The 17,020-nt window shown below is 42.6% G+C and overlaps 1 protein-coding gene across 2 annotated transcripts in view; it reads left to right on the forward strand.

Annotated features, from left to right (window-relative positions):
- CCBE1 (collagen and calcium binding EGF domains 1) overlaps nucleotides 1–17,020 on the forward strand; it is a 292,036-nt gene that overhangs the window by 220,297 nt on the left and 54,719 nt on the right. For both annotated transcript variants that reach the window (XM_008013906.3, XM_008013908.3), the window contains exons 4-6: nucleotides 4,318–4,370; nucleotides 11,764–11,898; nucleotides 14,466–14,618. In XM_008013906.3, coding sequence (XP_008012097.3) covers nucleotides 4,318–4,370; nucleotides 11,764–11,898; nucleotides 14,466–14,618 — 341 coding nt within the window. The remainder of the gene's footprint in view (nucleotides 1–4,317; nucleotides 4,371–11,763; nucleotides 11,899–14,465; nucleotides 14,619–17,020) is intronic.

Raw genomic sequence — 17,020 nt, forward strand, 5'->3', positions numbered from 1 at the left:
TAAGTAATAACCGTAAAATTTTAATGAATACTCAAGCCAGTTTTCCTTCCAGTTGTTAGGAGCTTGGACTTTTTTAAACTATGGAAAACTAGACAGAGTTTAAGTTTCATGGAATAGAAAGGTAGACCCTGTACTTTTGGTACCTCATCATAAATTTATATCTTCATGGGCTTCTCTTGGTAAGTAAAATTATAATTTAGTTTGACAAGTTGGAAAATTATGTCTAATAAGAGCACTCTGGACACTGCCACACATCATTCCTATTGGTAAATTGGATGGATGGATGATTTCCTTCTAACATAAAATGTCAGATTAATCTATGCTGGGAATTCCAGTTCAGGCAGGGGGAACTTTAGCTGTATCACTCAAGTCTGTTTTGATAGCATCCCCAAATGCCACTGTTTTTATATTGAAAGCATACTTTATATGCTTTTGAAGTAAGATATCTACCACCACTGGATTGCATGCGAGAAATGTTACAGGGAGAAGAATGAAGTGGCATTGCTGTACCCAGTTATGCTTCAGTGCTTCAGAATTTCTGTTACCAAATTTGACTTTTAACAATCATATGGGCCGGGCGCGGTGGCTCAAGCCTGTAATCCCAGCACTTTGGGAGGCCGAGATGGGCGGATCACGAGGTCAGGAGATCGAGACCATCCTGGCTAACAAGGTGAAACCCCGTCTCTACTAAAAAATACAAAAAACTAGCCGGGCGAGGTGACAGGCGTCTGTATCCCAGCTACTCGGGAGGCTGAGGCAGGAGAATGGCGTGAATCCGGGAGGCGGAGCTTGCAGTGAGCTGAGATCTGGCTACTGCACTCCAGCCTGGGCGACAAAGCAAGACTCCATCTCAAAAAAAAAAAAAAAAAAAGAAAAAAAAAATATGAACTTTACATAAATTCCGCATAAAACTAATTATGGATTTTATCAAATTTTTATAAATTTTGTTTCAGGAAGAGATTACTTAAGTTTCTCCTAGGAATGGTAATTTACCTGGGAGACCAAATTGTAGTGCAGCAAATTAATTTGACCAATACAGATTGAGCATCCCTAATCCAAAATTTTGAAACATTTTCAAAAGAAATGCTCATTGGAACATTTCAGATTTTAGATTTTTGGACTGGGGATGCTCAGCTGGTATTCTGCAAATATGCCAAACTCCCGAATAATCTGAAATCCGAACACTTCTGGTTCCAAGTATTTCAGATGAGGGTTACTCAACCTGTAATATAATCACATTATACTAATTTGAAGGAGTAGAAAATAATGATCTTAAATTATTTTTTATTAAAATGTGATGGAAAAAAATTAAGGGTGTCAAAATTCTTAGAAGACCTTATCTAACCTACGTGAAAGTTCTGATTATTCGACAAAACTGAAACTTGTTTTAAGACACAGATAATGTCTGATTTCCCAAATCAGTGGTTTGTGCTCCTTTCTCTACCTTGATGTGCAGATGGTGTATTCGCACAGGTGACATGACAGGCTGTAGGTGACATGCAGTTCCCAGTGGTAGACTGCGTTTAACTCAGTTTCTCTTCCTAGAAAGCATGCCCAAACACAAATGAGCGAGAATGATGTTGCAGTAGGAATAACCTTGAATCTTATGTTTTTAATAGTTACCAAAAAAATACTTCTTCAAAATGATCATTTAACCTTTATAGTAAAAATATCTTGGGGTATATTCTTGAGATTTGCAGATCCACTGTACAGTGGTTAATTCTCAGCTTCTCGTGTATGATGATGGAAGTGGTGAAGGCAAGGAAAGGGGAAAGTAATGGGAGCAGGAGACAATGAGACAAAGGAAACAATAGCTCCAGCAGAAATGCCAATGTTTTGCTATTTTACATAAAATGTAGGGACTTTGTAACCATATAGGTCCATTTAACCATCTGCCATTTTTTCCTACAGTTGTCATATTTATTGCAACTACATGCAACTACAAACCTTGCAAGACAATGTATGTTATTATTTTTGCTTTGAGAAATTAAGAGCAAGTCTTTGCTATTGTGAATAGTGCTGCGATAAACATATGTGTGCGTGTATCTTTATAGTAGAATGATTTATAATCCTTAGGATGTATACCCAGTAATGGGATTGCTGGGTCAAACAGTATTTTTAGATCCCTGAGGAATTGCCACACTATCTTCCACAATGGTTGAACTAATTTACACTCCTACCAACAGTGTAAAAGTGTTCCTATTTCTCCACATCCTCTCCAGCATCTGTTGTTTCCTGACTTTTAATGATCACCATTCTAACTGGCATACACCATGGAATACTATGTAGCCATAAAAAAGAATGAGTTCATGTCCTTTGCAGGGACATAGATAAAGGTGGAAACCATCACTCAGCAAACGAACACAGGAACAGAAAACCAAACACCGCATGTTCTTACTCATAAGTGGGGGTTGAACAATGAGAACATATGGACACAGGGAGGGGAACATCATACACTCGGGCCTGTTGAGGGATGGGGAGCAAGGGGAGGGAGAGCATTAGGACAAATACCTAATGCACGTGGGGCTCAAAACCTAGGTTGATGAGTGTAGCAAACCACCATGGCACATGTATACCTATGTAACCGGCATGTGCTGCACATGTATCCAGAACTTAAAAATTCTTTATATGTACTCAGATATTTACGTTTATAATGCTCTTCATTCCTTCCTAAAGATGTACGTTTCCCTCTAGTGTCATCTCCTGATAGCCTGAATAACTCCCTTTAGCACAGGTCTGCTGGCAATGAATTTTTAGTTTTTTATAATCTGAAATGTCTTCATTTCACCTTCATTCTTGAAGGATATTTTCACTGGATATTCTGGGTTGAACAAGTTTGTTTTCTCAGCACTCAAAGGATGTCATATCACTGTCTTCTGGTTACTGTGGTTTTCTGATGAGAGGTTCGTGGTTATTAAAATCATCCTTTCCCTGTATATCATGTGTAATTTTTCTCTGCTTTCAGGATTTTCTCTTTAGGTTTCAGCAACGTGACTATGACATCTGTAGGCATTTTGTGTATGTGTGTAGTTAGCCGTTTCGGGCTTGCTAAACTTCTTTAATCTGAAAATGTATTTCTTTCACTACATTTTGGAAGTTTTCAGCCATTGTTTTTTCAAATATATTTTTCTGCTCCATTTACTGTCTCCTGTCCCTCTAGAACTCCAAGTACCAGACCTTAGACCTCTGATATTAGCCCACAAGTCTCTGTTCCCTTTTTTAAGTCTTTTTTCCTCTTTCCTTCAGATTGGATAATGTTCACTTATTTATTTCATTTATTTATTTTATTTCATTTATTTTCAAATTCACAAATTCTTTCCTGCATCATTTCTCCATTCTTCTGTTAAGCACATCCAGCAGCATGTTTAAAAATTTCAGATCTGTTTGTTCTGTAATTTCTGTTTTGTTCTTTTAGTAGTTTCTCTGTTGACATTTTCTGTTTTGTTCATTGCAGGTATATTTTCCTTTATGTAGTTGAACACAGTTAAATAGCTACTTTAAAGTCTAATAATTCCAACATATGGGTTATCTTGGAGATTGCAGCATTGATTGTCTTCTCTTTGAGAATGGGTCACATTTGTACATGTTATGTTGTAGAGAGCCTGCATCTTGCTGTATTCATTCAGAGAGTGTAAATATTTTTCTTCTAGCAGGTAGTTAACTTGGTTAACTTAGCTTGTTTGAAGTGGAGTAAGTATTGAATATTTATGTTAGGAATGACCTGTTCGCTGTATTTTAAATTCGGATCATTTAGGTACCTTTAGGTCTCTTATACGGTACAAGTGTTTTTTTAAAAAAATCACTCAAATGAGAATCAGAATGTTTGGGTTCCAGTCTCTGCCTTAATAGTTGACTACCTAATTATTGTTATATTACAATTAACAATGATTATGTTATAATTAGCCAAGTATTGTTATTATGATTCATTAATTGTTATAATAAACGAGTTGTATCTCTTTGGCCTGTGGAATGAGAGGCCTGGTCATCCTTAAAGGTCCTTTTCCTATTTGTGTCCTATACTCCTTTAATTGCTTAATATAAGTATCTTGAAGTCTGAGTTAATTATTTAATTTCATAGGATTCAAAATGTTGATTTCATATATTATGTAGCAGAAAGAATATCCCGGTATTAGAAAATGTGGTCGTGTATTATTGATATTTTTTCTTTTAATCCCAGATTACCTTAAAAATACTTTGCCCCTACTTTGCTTTATGCCTCAATGTTTCCTGGGCACAGATTATTTCATTCAAAAAAACAAGAACTGAAAAGAATTTTATTTTTAACCTAATATTATATTTTAAATATTTGTCTCTTAGGAAAAAGTGCTGCAAAGGATATAAATTTGTTCTTGGACAATGCATCCCAGAAGGTATGTAATATAAAAAAGATTGTGTCACTTTATTCACAACTAATCACTCAAAGTCTATCAACTTTAGATGTTGAAGGAATATAGGTGCTATCTGTGTCTGATTATCTGTGCCATCTGTGCATATTTTTTGGCATTAAATTTTTTTTGGCATTAAATTTTTCTGATGCCAATTTTGTTATATGTAACGTCCAGTGTCTGATCATTACATGATGTGTTTGCACACATTGAGTCATTCTTATATAGCATTTCAGGTTTTCTGATTAATGGGCTATAATCCCCCAATTAGCATTTTATATACAGTTAGAACTAGCCCTCCTCCCTTGACCTCTCCACCTGCTTTCTTTACCTGCCTTTCACCTGCTAAACTTTAAGTCCCTTTACATTGCCCATCAGCAAACACTACCTGAGTGTTCAACCCAGCACTCAGATACAGATACAAAGTAAGGCAGGGACCCAGCTCTCAAGTTGCATGCATTCAAGTTGAGAAGCCAGGATGGGGAGCAGATAGAATCAGATAGGCCTGGATTTTAATCATGCTTCTATGATTAAATCAGCTATCAGCATCCTACTGATAGCTGTGACCTTTGGCAAGTTCAAGTTACTTTCTAAGCCTTGGTTCTTACAGGGTAGTATTAGTATGTTGGTCAAATGATGGTTTTAAGAATTTTGCCACATGTCAGGCACTTGGAACACAGGCTGGTTCTTATTACATGCTTGATAAATGGTGGCTGCTGTTCTTGCTGCTATTGTCATTGTTAGTAATAACTGCAATATGTGCAATAGAGACATTCAAAGCAGGAAGTGTTCAGAGGGGACACATACACAGAGGCCCAGGGCAGTCAAAGAGGGTCTTGGAAATGAGGGGAGAAGTGAGACCATGTTATCAAGGAAGACTGCCCAGAACTTAAACAAGTAGAAAGTAGAGGACTGCAGTGAGTTCCAGGCAGAGCCCTGACACAGAAAGCACTAAAGACTGTTTGAAGGGCATGGGGTTAAGCTTGTTCAGGGCTGGGGTGAGATGGGTGGGGAATGTGAAACAGTTTTCTTCACTTTTGTCCAAGAAGCCAGATCTCTGTAGAAGATCGAGAGCCCAGCCAAGCTAATTCTGTTGCATTATCTCATAGAGCACCATTTTTGATCAGTTAGAAGCAGATGAATCCCTCCCATTTATTGCTGTTTTCAGTGGAAGGATGAGACAGTTTCTTGAATCATAGCTGCGACCTTTGAGAAAGCTGCCATAGGAAGGCTGGCTGGGAGTCGCTCCACGTGTGATGGCTGATGTGGTCTTGGGTTTCTCTAAGCTGAATTTCTCTCTGCCAGTCAATTCTGTTGGTTATAGCATGATGGGTAAACCCACAAAAGTCACAATAATTGCATCTCTTTCTATATCAGCTTTTCTCAATCACTAGCTGTGTCCTTTATGTTGCAGTTTGGCAGACTGCAAAGAAAATTAAGTTATAGGCCCTTTGGTTCAAGATCTTATCTAAAGACCTTGCCCAACCTAATTAAAAATTGCATGGATACCACATACTTAGAGTTTCTTTCAGTGTTAGTGGTTTCAAACATCTAGGTCTTAAAACTAGTCTCCCTCATCCTAAAGAGACTACAGCGCCTATAATTAACATAACCCAGAACTGAATATTTTCAGGAAAAGTGGTCACACATGCTGAAAGTTGTTTTGCCAGAGCTACTTCTCTGCTCTGTTGCTTTTTGCTAGAACACTTTTCATAGCGGGTTTGTTTTAATCTGTGGGAAAAAGTCAGTGATTGTTTCTTTTACTAAAGATATCTTTAGTCATAATTGTTTCTATCACCAGAGAATGCAAAGTACAAATGCAGGATTTCAGAAAATATTGTATATTAAGGTTCTCCAGAGAAATAGAACCAATTTTGATTTTGATTTTCTGTGTATGGAGAGAGAGGGAGAGACTGAGACTGAGTGAGAGATTGAGACTTTTTTAAAGGGGTTGGCTCATGAGATTGTGGAGATGCAAGTCCAAAGTCTTCAGTGCAGGCTGGCAGGCAAGAGATCCAGGGAGGAGTTGCAGTTGGAGTCTGCTGGCCAGAAGTCCCCCTTAGATTGGCGGGGTGTGGGAGGGGAGGTCATGTTTTTTTCTATTAAGACTTTCACCTGATTGGATGAGGCCCACACACATTATGGAGGGTCATCTGATTTACTCAAAGTCTACTGATTTCAGTGTTAATCTCATCTAAAAATATCTTCACAGAAACACCTAGAATAACGTTTGACCTAATATTTGGATACTTTGGCCTAGCCAAGATGACACATAAAATTATCGCAAATCTACCCCTTGTCAGCTTGGCACCCATACGCCTCTCCTTAAACCATACCCAATCTCCAGATACAGGCAATAACAAAGTTGTATGTTCATCTGACATGCTACAACTATCCCGCATGAAACACACTAACCCTTTCCCCAGAAGAGGGTATGAAGTCCTGTGGCACTGAACTTTTCCAGCATCTCCTTGATATGCTTTAATGTAAATACTGTGATGTAAAGTTAACAGTATTTAAATACTGTGATATAAAGTCACTACATCTTATGACATATGATAAGAGGATAAAAGAAGGAAGAAAACAAAGATTGGCATGCAGATGCACACGCACAAACACAAACATGGAAATAATCCATGGAAAGATACGAAATACTCATTACAATTTACAGTGCTTTTTTTCTGTTACTAGTCACATGGTCATAGCTGATATATGTAACCTGCCACGTTCTACTACCCAACCCATATTCCCTTTGCCCTCAGCAAGCACCTTACCTGATCGTGGTTCTTTCTCTACCTGGTAAGGTGATCCACACCTTCATTCCTGAAGGATCTGAGACGTTAGCCCTGCCTGAATTGAGTTGTTGTCTTCTGTTGACTTTTTAATCACAGGGTGTGACAATTACTAAGGGACCACCTAAGGTGTTTCTGGTGTTCCAGAAAATTTTCCTTCCCTCTGTTGTGGAATAACAGTACAATTTCCCCTTGATAGCCAGGATCAGTCACCCCAGCTGGCACAATAACTCCCTTTTTTGCCTGCTGATGCAGAGGCATGAGGAGACCAAAGTGGCCAGGTGGCACCTTAATTTTCAGTTCAATGGAATCATTTTTGCCTCTGTTGCTGGAAGTATTCCTCCCTTTGAAACTAAGCCCTCTGGGCCAATATAACATAAAGTTACAGGAACAAGAAGCAAAAATTTTGCTAGTGGATCAGTACGGGTAACAGTGAGTGGTGCCTCTCCCATTTCCACCCTTGATTCTGGGACCTGTGAATCCTGGTTATGGGACAAACCATACCATCTGTTGGATACTGATTCAGAGCATATATATCCTCCTGGTGAACCTTGCTCCAGACTAAATAGCTGGGTACCATGGCCTAGCCAAGTTGACCTGTAGCATTAACCATAACAGATGGCAGAAAGAAACTAGAATGTCTAAAGAAATATGTTAACTCATGAGTGGAAGCTATAGTTTTTAAGCGTTGCTGTCTCATATTTGCTGCTCTAAGTCGGGAAGCCAATGGAGAATATTCTCCACTAAAATGAGGGAGTAAACTGGAAGAGAGAAAGATGTGGATATATGGTTTGGCTGTGTCCCCACCCAAATCTCACATCGAATTGTAATAATCCACACGTGTCAAGGGCAGGGCCAGGTGGAGATAATTGAATCATGGGGGCAGTTTCCCCCATACGGTTCTCATGGTAGTGAATAAGTCTCACAAGATCTGATGGTTTTATAAATGAGAGTTCCCATGCGCAAGCTCTCTCTTGTCTGCCACCATGTAAGACATGACTTTGCTCATTTGCCTTCTTCCATGATTGTAAGGCCTCTCCAGCCACATGGATCTGTGAGTCAGTTAAACCTCTTTCCTTTGTAAATTATCCAGTCTCAGGTATGTCTTTATTAGCAGTGTGAGAACAGACTAATACATGTGGGATCCAGGAAACAGGAATCCAACACGAGAGAGAGAGGTGATGGGCATCCATAGGTTCGTGGTGAATGCACACTCCTGGACGCAGCTGCAGGCTGAGTGCGGTACTGGTAATCCCAGCACTTTGGGAGGCTAAGAGGATTACCTGAGGAGTTCAAGACCAAGAGTAGTAGCTGCCATGCAGCAGACCTACAGAGTCCTAATTAGAGCAAGTTGAGATTAATTTGAAAAAATGTCTATAAGAAGAGATTCGCAAAATTGAGGGGATCTCTGGTGATGAATTAGTGATCAATTTGTAGAGAACTGAACATGTAGATTGAAGTTGTCCAGAAACAGAGCCTTCACCACTTATTTAACAGAAAGCAATTAATATGAAGAACTGCTAACTAGTAATTGAGAACCAAAAATGCAAAAGGAAAACTAAGTATCACTGAGGTAACAACTGCAGGAAGCAGCTACCGCCTCTAGGCTAGGGAAACAAAGAGAAGATATTGACCCAGTGAAAACTTAGAAGTCGGGAGGACCCAGAACTCTGAGGAAGAGGTACTGACTAGCAAGCCCTATTTCTCAGAACCTAGAGGAAGTTACTAGTGGATCTGGGACCCAGACCTTGGAGGCGGGGCTACCAGACGGTTGGCTGGTGCTGATGTCTCTGAAATGGGATACAGTGAGGCTGATTTTTGCAAGTGTTAGATAAAATTCAAGCTGGATTTTGCTGCTACTGTATTCTTTTTGGTAGACACAGGATCTCACTATGTTGCCCAGGCTGGTCTTGAACTCCTGGCCTCAAGTCAGCCTCTCACCTCAACCTCCGGAGGTGGCACATGCCACCATGCCTGGCTTGCAGCTGCTATTGAAACAATCTGCTAGTGGGATGGAAGAGAAAGGCTGATATTAGGCTTTCATGAATAGGAAGCTCAGGAAGCAAAACAGAAAAAAGCAGATATCCCTTCTTCCTCTTCCAGCCTCCCTGCTTATGTCTGTGTCTCTATGTGTGTCACTGTCAGAAACTAAGAGGTTGGCAGCTGACAAAGGAATGTGGACTCCAGAGCCCAAGTCACAAAGTAGCCCATAGAAGAAGAAGGTGGGTGTTTGAAGCTAAGAGAGAAAGTTCAGTAACTGGCACCCCAAAAATATACAAGATAATTCTTTTAATTCCAGAGAAGATAAAAAGGTCTTCAAGAAGGTGCAAGTAATTCAAGCATACTTCCAGGTTCAGCAAAGAATAGTTTTTATGTTGTCATTATGGTACAAATACTAAAGATTATCACATCAAAATTTCTTTTTTTTTTTTTTTTTTTTTGAGATGGAGTCTCACTCTGTCGCCCAGGCGGGAGTGCAGTGGCCGGATCTCGGCTCACTGCAAGCTCCGCCTCCCGGGTTCACGCCATTCTCCTGCCTCAGCCTCCCGTGTAGCTGGGACTACAGGCGCCCGCCACTTCGCCCGGCTATTTTTTTTTTTTTTTTTTTTTTTGGTATTTTTTAGTAGAGACGGGGTTTCACCGTGTTAGCCAGGATGGTCTTGATCTCCTGACCTCGTGATCCGCCCGTCTCGGCCTCCCAAAGTGCTGGGATTACAGGCTTGAGCCACCGCGCCCGGCCTATCACATCAAAATTTCATCATAACTATATTGGCCAGATGGAGGGAATAGAAAGTTACGGGTATGACTGCAGGGGACAGGAGGCCATAAAAAAATTCCGTGCATCTCCTCTGTTACTGGAAGTCATTAGAGAGGATTTAAAATAAAAATAAAGAAGCAATGCAGTCAGCTATTTAGAAGTGAGTGTAGAAAGAATCAGCTGGAAGAGTTGGAAGTGGTTCCTCAGGGGAAGCAGGAATGGTAGGAGAGACAGGAAACTGCCTTGTTAGGCACCATGATCAACTCAAACACTTTGACAGCCTCTCTGCCTCCTCCTTCCCCTTCCCAGCTGCTGCGGAATGGTGGCAATAGCCAACAGGGAAGCTCACAGCCAGTTATGCCAGGATCATGCTCTCCAACATAAAGAGCACAGAACCTTGGCTGCCTAGAGGTGATGCCAAGTGGAGGAAATGTGTAGCTAGAGACAGTCTGCAGGGTTGGTCAGAACACCATGCAGGCAAAGCAGGCCTGAAATCACAGTCATGGGAAGGAGTATTTTACAAGGGCAGCTTTCCAGGTCATTGTGAGAATGGCACAATACTTGTCACACAAACCCTCCCTGCATCAGGAGCTGACGGCCCACCCGTTCACCTTCATACGTGGTGGAGCAAAGCCAGACTCACTTGGTGTCCAAGGATAGTTTATCTGTCAGCACCTGGAGGAGATAGTGCAAAGGATTAATGAGGTGCTGGCTCTCGCCTGGGAGTCAGTGTTGTGCCTGAGCTACTGAATTAGAGCCAAAGTCCCTTCAGAGGCTCATTACATATCAGTTCCTGGGAACTGAGAGGAGCAGATGCCCTCATTATTTATGAGTAGCAGTGTATCCACCTCAGTTTGCACAGGCTGAGGGCTGGAAAGAGACCTCTAACCATTCGAACTCACCCAATCCCTTCTCAGCATGAGAGATCAACCCCCTAGGACGCACACTTATACGGTATACACATATAAGCATCGGCTTTCTTATAAGTCATGCACATTTCTGTTACACAGTGATATGGTTTGGCTGTGTCCCCACCCAAATCTCATCTTGAATTGTAGCTCCCATAATTCCCACGTGTCATGGGAAGGACCTGGTGGGATGTAATTGAATCATGGGGGCGGGTCTTTCCCATGGTGTTCTCATGTTAGTGAGTAAGTCTCACAAGATCTGATGGGGAGCTCCCCTGCACACACTCCCTTGCCTGCTTCCATGTAAGAAGCGACTTTGCTCCTCATTTACCTTCAGCCATGATTGTGATGTCTCCCCAGATGTGTGGAACTGTGAGCCAATTAAACCTCTTTCCTTTGTAAATTACCCAGTCTCAGGTATTAGCAGCATGAGTCCAGACATGTATACACAAAGTCCCCTTCCTACTTCTCTGAGCCTGCCTGACTTCCAGCCCTTCCTCCCATATGATGACGCCAACGCCTGTCACCCCAGCTGGCCTTTGTTTAGTGTTCTACTGGGTGGAGTCCCCTGCCTCTACAGCAGTTGATGAACAAAACAAAACAGCACCCCACCCCCAAGGGAATCCACAGATCTGGCCCTCTTAAGAGTCTTTTCTCTCTGGATAGTGACAAAGACTAAAGGATGATGAGGCGACCTAGGGGGAAAATCACGAGTGATGTGATGCCATGTATGTTACCCATTGCAGTACTCTTAGAAGGTGCCCCACAGCCCGAAAGAGTTCCTGTCCCTCTAAGTGTATCTGTCCACACTTCACACGTGCTCTTGAGCAGAGCCCAGCCCAGAAAGTCCTTTCCAGGCCAAGGCCAGGTTACCCCGCCTCCTCCTGTGGTTGACGTGAGCTCTCACTTTGCTTTTTCAGATTACGACGTTTGTGCAGAGGCTCCCTGTGAACAGCAGTGCACAGACAACTTTGGCCGAGTGCTGTGTACTTGTTATCCGGGATACCGATATGACCGGGAGAGACACCGGAAGCGGGAGAAGCCATACTGTCTGGGTGTGTTGGGAATGTGCTTTGTTTCCAGCTTCTTAACATGTGCCTTGTTCAGATGGTTCTGTCCTTGGTTGGACCCTTCAGTTCTCATACTTGTTGGATGAAGTTGTGTTTGATATTATCCTAGGGATAGCTTATCACTGCCCTTCATCACAATTACTAAAACCAACTAGGACCAAGGAATTCTTCTGGGATCTGGTACCAGTGAGGTCCTAATTGGCAGTGAGACATAAGAGCAGGAGAAGGGGAACATGCCCAAATATAAACTGGAATAATGTAAAACAGAGTATAAGTGGTCAAAACGTAAAAACGCAGACAGAACAAAACAAGAGTAAACATTGTCTTAGAAGACAATTGGGGAAAAAAAGGAAGTAGCCATATGGCAGACAGGTTAGGAGGAAGTCGGAGGGAGCCGAAGCCAGCCACCTGGGCTGCAGCTGAGCAGAGCCTGTGCCATCCACGGCACCAGCCTGTTTACTGTCGCCCTCACGAACTGGCTGTCCCAGCCGTGCATTCCTTGAGGTTCTAAGGCAGCTTTATGGCTCCTTTTCCTCTGGAACTATGTGTCTGAAAGTGTGGTCAGTTCATAGCTAACCTGAGAAACATCTGGGGTCCTCGTTTAGGAAAAAAAAAAATCCTGGCCTTTTCTCCACACCTAGTGAATCACGACTCTGAGAGTGGGTCCACACATGCATATTTACACCAGTGCCTCTAATGATTCATAGGCATGGTGAGATTTAAGAATCAGCTGGAGGATGAACTGCAGACTGGCAGGTAGACCTACATGGAAAATAAACCAGCTGTCATGAGCATCCCTCTTTCTCTAGCCTAGCAGGGGCTCTAGGGAGCACCATTTCTGAGAAGTTCCAACCGTAGGTCCTCTGGTTTCTCCCTGTCAGCATTTGGGAATGGTGCCTCACAATGCCAGAGAATGGGATTGTGACTGCCAAGTGAATGGAGCAGGGATCTCTGGCCTCTCCTGCAGAGAGAGGCACAGGCCATTCCATGAGGCTCAGGTCCCAGGCACAAGGGTCTTACTTCAGTTTATAGCAGCTCCTGAACCCTATTCTTTATGTATTTATTTTTGAGACAGGGTCTCACTCTTGCCCAGGCTGGAGTGCAGTGGTATGACCTTGGCTCACTGCAGCCTCGACCTCCCATGCTTCTGTGATCCTCCCACTTGAGCCTCCTGAGTAGCTGGGGCTATAGGCATGCACCACTACACCCAGCTAATTTTGTTCATATTTTATAGAGATGGGATTTTACTATGCTGCCCAGACTGGTCTGGAACTCCTGGACTCAGCCTCCTGTCTTGGCCCCTCAAAGTCCTGGGATTACAGGCATGAGCCACCACACCCAGCCCCTGTTCTTTTTGCTTGGGGGCTTGGGTACCAGCAGAACTTGCCTTCTACTAAGAGTTCTATTTCTATTTCTGATATCAGCTTAATCTTCTCTGTCTGGGCAGTACAGGCAGCATCACATGTAGGTTTAGGACACCTGGGGAAAGGCAGTGAGCCTGAGGAATTGCAGAGGAGGATGCAGCTGCAACATCTAGTCCACAGATGACCTAGTCGGTACTGCCAGGGAAGCGTCCAGATGACCACCCTCCCCTCAGCATATACAGGGACTGGGTCACTGGCAGCTTGTGCAGGGAGTGGCTGGGAAGTTGTTGCCATCCTCAAGTTCAGGGCTGGCCTCTGTCTGCCCAGCACATGTGCACAGTCTGGGGCTGCATGCCACGGTTCCCACCCACTGCTACCCAGTGTCTTCAACCAGTGAACAGGAAATGGAGTTGGGCCTCCCACTGTCCTCGTGGTGGGAAACGTTTTTGTTTCCACCATGCAGCAGGGGAGCAAGTCCATGATGTGTATAGTTAACATGGGCTCTTCGTGGGGACTTGTTTGGTGGTCCCATGGCTCATTTCCACAGCCCATGAGGGGTCTGTCTGAGTTCCTGATGAGGCAGACATTTTCTGGGGAAGACTCTTTCCATTAGACCCATTATGACTATTTTCTTTTATTAGAAGTATCTTTTCCCAGGTGCCATCATGGCTTTTAACTGGGAAGGGACCATTCCTAAGTGACCTGTGGGTCACCATCATGCTGTTTGGAACCTACACCATAAAGGGAAACTTAAAAATCCTCAGCACAGTAGGGCACTCACAAAAAAATCATCTCTGTAATGTTTTCTTCTCTAAGTGAGTGTTGCCACTGGTGATCTCATTTTCATTTCTAAGTAGCCCTATGAAGTGTTTAGGGCAGGCTTCATTGTCACTGTTCTGTAAGTGAGATCTGAAGGCTAGCAGTCTAAGCCACATGTCTTGGGAGTGGCAGAGCCACAGCCAGGAACCCCATCACTAATCAGCCTGTAACAATGGCCGCTTGGCCAAAAGTGCTGTTTTTACGGATGGCCTACATTTCTAGCTCCCTGCTTTATTCCAGGCTTCTCTGATCAACGTCGGCCCAAGTGTCCTTTGTTGTTATTAACAGAGAGGCCAAGCCCAATGTCACCTGTTGTATTAGAAGTGAATTCTCAGAAACTGAGTATTCTCTACATTTGGTTCAAACCAGATATTGATGAGTGTGCCAGCAGCAATGGGACGCTGTGTGCCCACATCTGCATCAATACCTTGGGCAGCTACCGCTGCGAGTGCCGGGAAGGCTACATCCAGGAAGATGATGGGAAGACGTGTACCAAAGGAGACAAATATCCCAATGACACTGGTAAGTAAGGCAAGTCTAAATATCTCCCTAATTACATGTTTTTGTATATTTTATATATATAACCAGTTTGGGGGTTTATATATTATATAGATATGATATAGAATTGCATATATAAATATAATTCTATGCTATATAATTTTATATACAATGTATGCCACATTATGTTTAATATCTAAAGTTTCCAAGTGCCTATATAAAATTATACACAATTATTTATTGTATGAGTTTGTTCTCACACTGCTGATAAAGACATACCAAGACTGGGTAATGTATAAAGAAAAAGAGGTTTAATAGATTTACAGTTCCATATGGCTGGGGAGCCTCACAATCATGGTGGAAGGCAAAGGAGGAGCCAAGGCGCGCCTTACATGGCAGCAGGCAAGAGAGCGTGTGCAGGGGAACTTCCCTTTGTATTAATAGACCATCAGATCTCTGAGACTTATTCACGATCATGAGAGCAGCATGAGAAAGACCTGCCCCCATGATTCAACTACCTCCTACCAGGTCCCTCCTGTGACACATGGGGATTATGGGAGCTATAATTCAAGATGAGATTTGGGTGGGGACACAGCTAAACCATATCATGCAGTTTTTATATATATATGTAGTTATATGTAATATATGTAACGTATTTTTTATATATTTACTTAAGAGCCCAATCAGGTACCTCAAAGGACAAGTGGACAGGAAGGGGCACATATACCAATGGTAAATGGGACCTAGGGAACAGAATGTAAGTTCAAACTTCTAAAGAGAAAGAATAAGAGTGATGCCCATTAGCTCAAGGGTTGTAAGCTAGTGTGTACTGGAGGAAGCTCTCCACCAAGCTGAAGTGGTGTGCTCTTGGAGAAATCAGTAGGGCTTAGATATGTGTTTAGACAAACTAAGATGAGCAGAGAAGAGGCCAGAAACACTGTGTTTTCCCAAAGAAAATGGGCTGAAATATAAATATGAAATATCTCCATGTAAGGTAACAATCTGTATCCATGCTACTCAAAATATGGTCTATGGACAGGCAAGATTCATAATTGGATAAAAACAAAAATTGAGAGTGTTTAGAAATTTTTATATCAATCTGACAGAGGAATTTTGTTTAAATCCAAAAATTTATGCTTGCATTTTACATCTTATTTTTGTAGTGGTTCATCTTTGTGTTTCACAGAAGTATCAGTCCACAGGCAGCTGGAAAATTTCTAAAAGCTGGGCCTTTAGCACAGAGCTGAGAAGCTGATTTACATTATGTCAGCGACATTCAACTGAGATGTCTGGTCACTCAAGCATATGATCATCCTGAAGGTTGGGTTATTTCCTTATTTGAGTTCAGAGGAAAAAAGAAAGAAGAACAAGGCAGAGATGAAAAGGGGAGTGATGGGGAAAGAGGAAAGAGAGAAGAAGAAAGAGAAAGGAGAAAGAGATCCCCTAAACTAATATCAATGCTTCAGGCAATGCCTTGATCATCAAAATACCACTACCTGCATATGTGAAGCAACTCTGGTCCCTCTGCCAAGGTGTCAGTGCCAGCCTAGCCACGAAAACGTAGGATTTTAGCCTAAATGTCAAGGGCCTGTCTAGTCAGGGTGAACTTTGAAGCAAAACGGACGCCATTGACAATGGCTGGCAGAACCAGTTCCCAGGGGAGAAAGCCCTCAGCCACTTAGAGGGCTTGAGGCTGGTGCCACACAGTCACCAGCTCCTGTATCCACTACTTGTAGCCCAGGAAGCTGCTGTCCTCTTCCCTAAGCCTAGGGCTTAGCTCTTTTCTACTTCCCTCAGGAAGGGAAGGTGGCTGGAGCTCTGTTGGCTAGGTCTGGACCTTCCTTGGGAGTTCCTAGAACAAATCACACCCAAAATTAAGAAACCTACGAACACATCACAAGTGATGGCATCCTGAAAAACAGTTTAGAAAATATCAACTTAGCATCAAAGATCTTAGCTCTGGGGCCATGATAAGCCATCTGGTCAACTTTCAGGCAAGGATGTTGATATCAGCAGATGAAGCAGCCAGAGTTCAGAGAGAAGTGATTTTCTGTAGACTGCATGGCATCTGATGAATGGAAGTAGGATAGTACCTTACATTCTGCCATATTGAGAGACAGTTACAGGTGACTATAATGAGGGATGGCCTGTTTAATCAAGAGCATCCTGCTGGTTATATCATTGAGCCTTACTGTAACACAAAACGCATTGCAAAAGATGACACTTGGCTGGGGACGGTAGCTCAGGCCTATAATCCCAGCACTTTGGGAGGCTAAGGCAGGCGGAACACTCGAGGTCAGGAGTTCAAGACCAGCCTGGCCAACATGGTGAAACCCCATCTCTACTAAAAATACAAAAAATTAGCTGGGTGTGGTGGCAGGCACCTGTAATCCCAGCTACTCGGGAGGCTGAGGCAGGAGAATCGC

Source organism: Chlorocebus sabaeus, chromosome 18, assembly GCF_047675955.1.
Source record: "Chlorocebus sabaeus isolate Y175 chromosome 18, mChlSab1.0.hap1, whole genome shotgun sequence".
NCBI classification, from domain to species: Eukaryota; Metazoa; Chordata; class Mammalia; order Primates; family Cercopithecidae; genus Chlorocebus; species Chlorocebus sabaeus.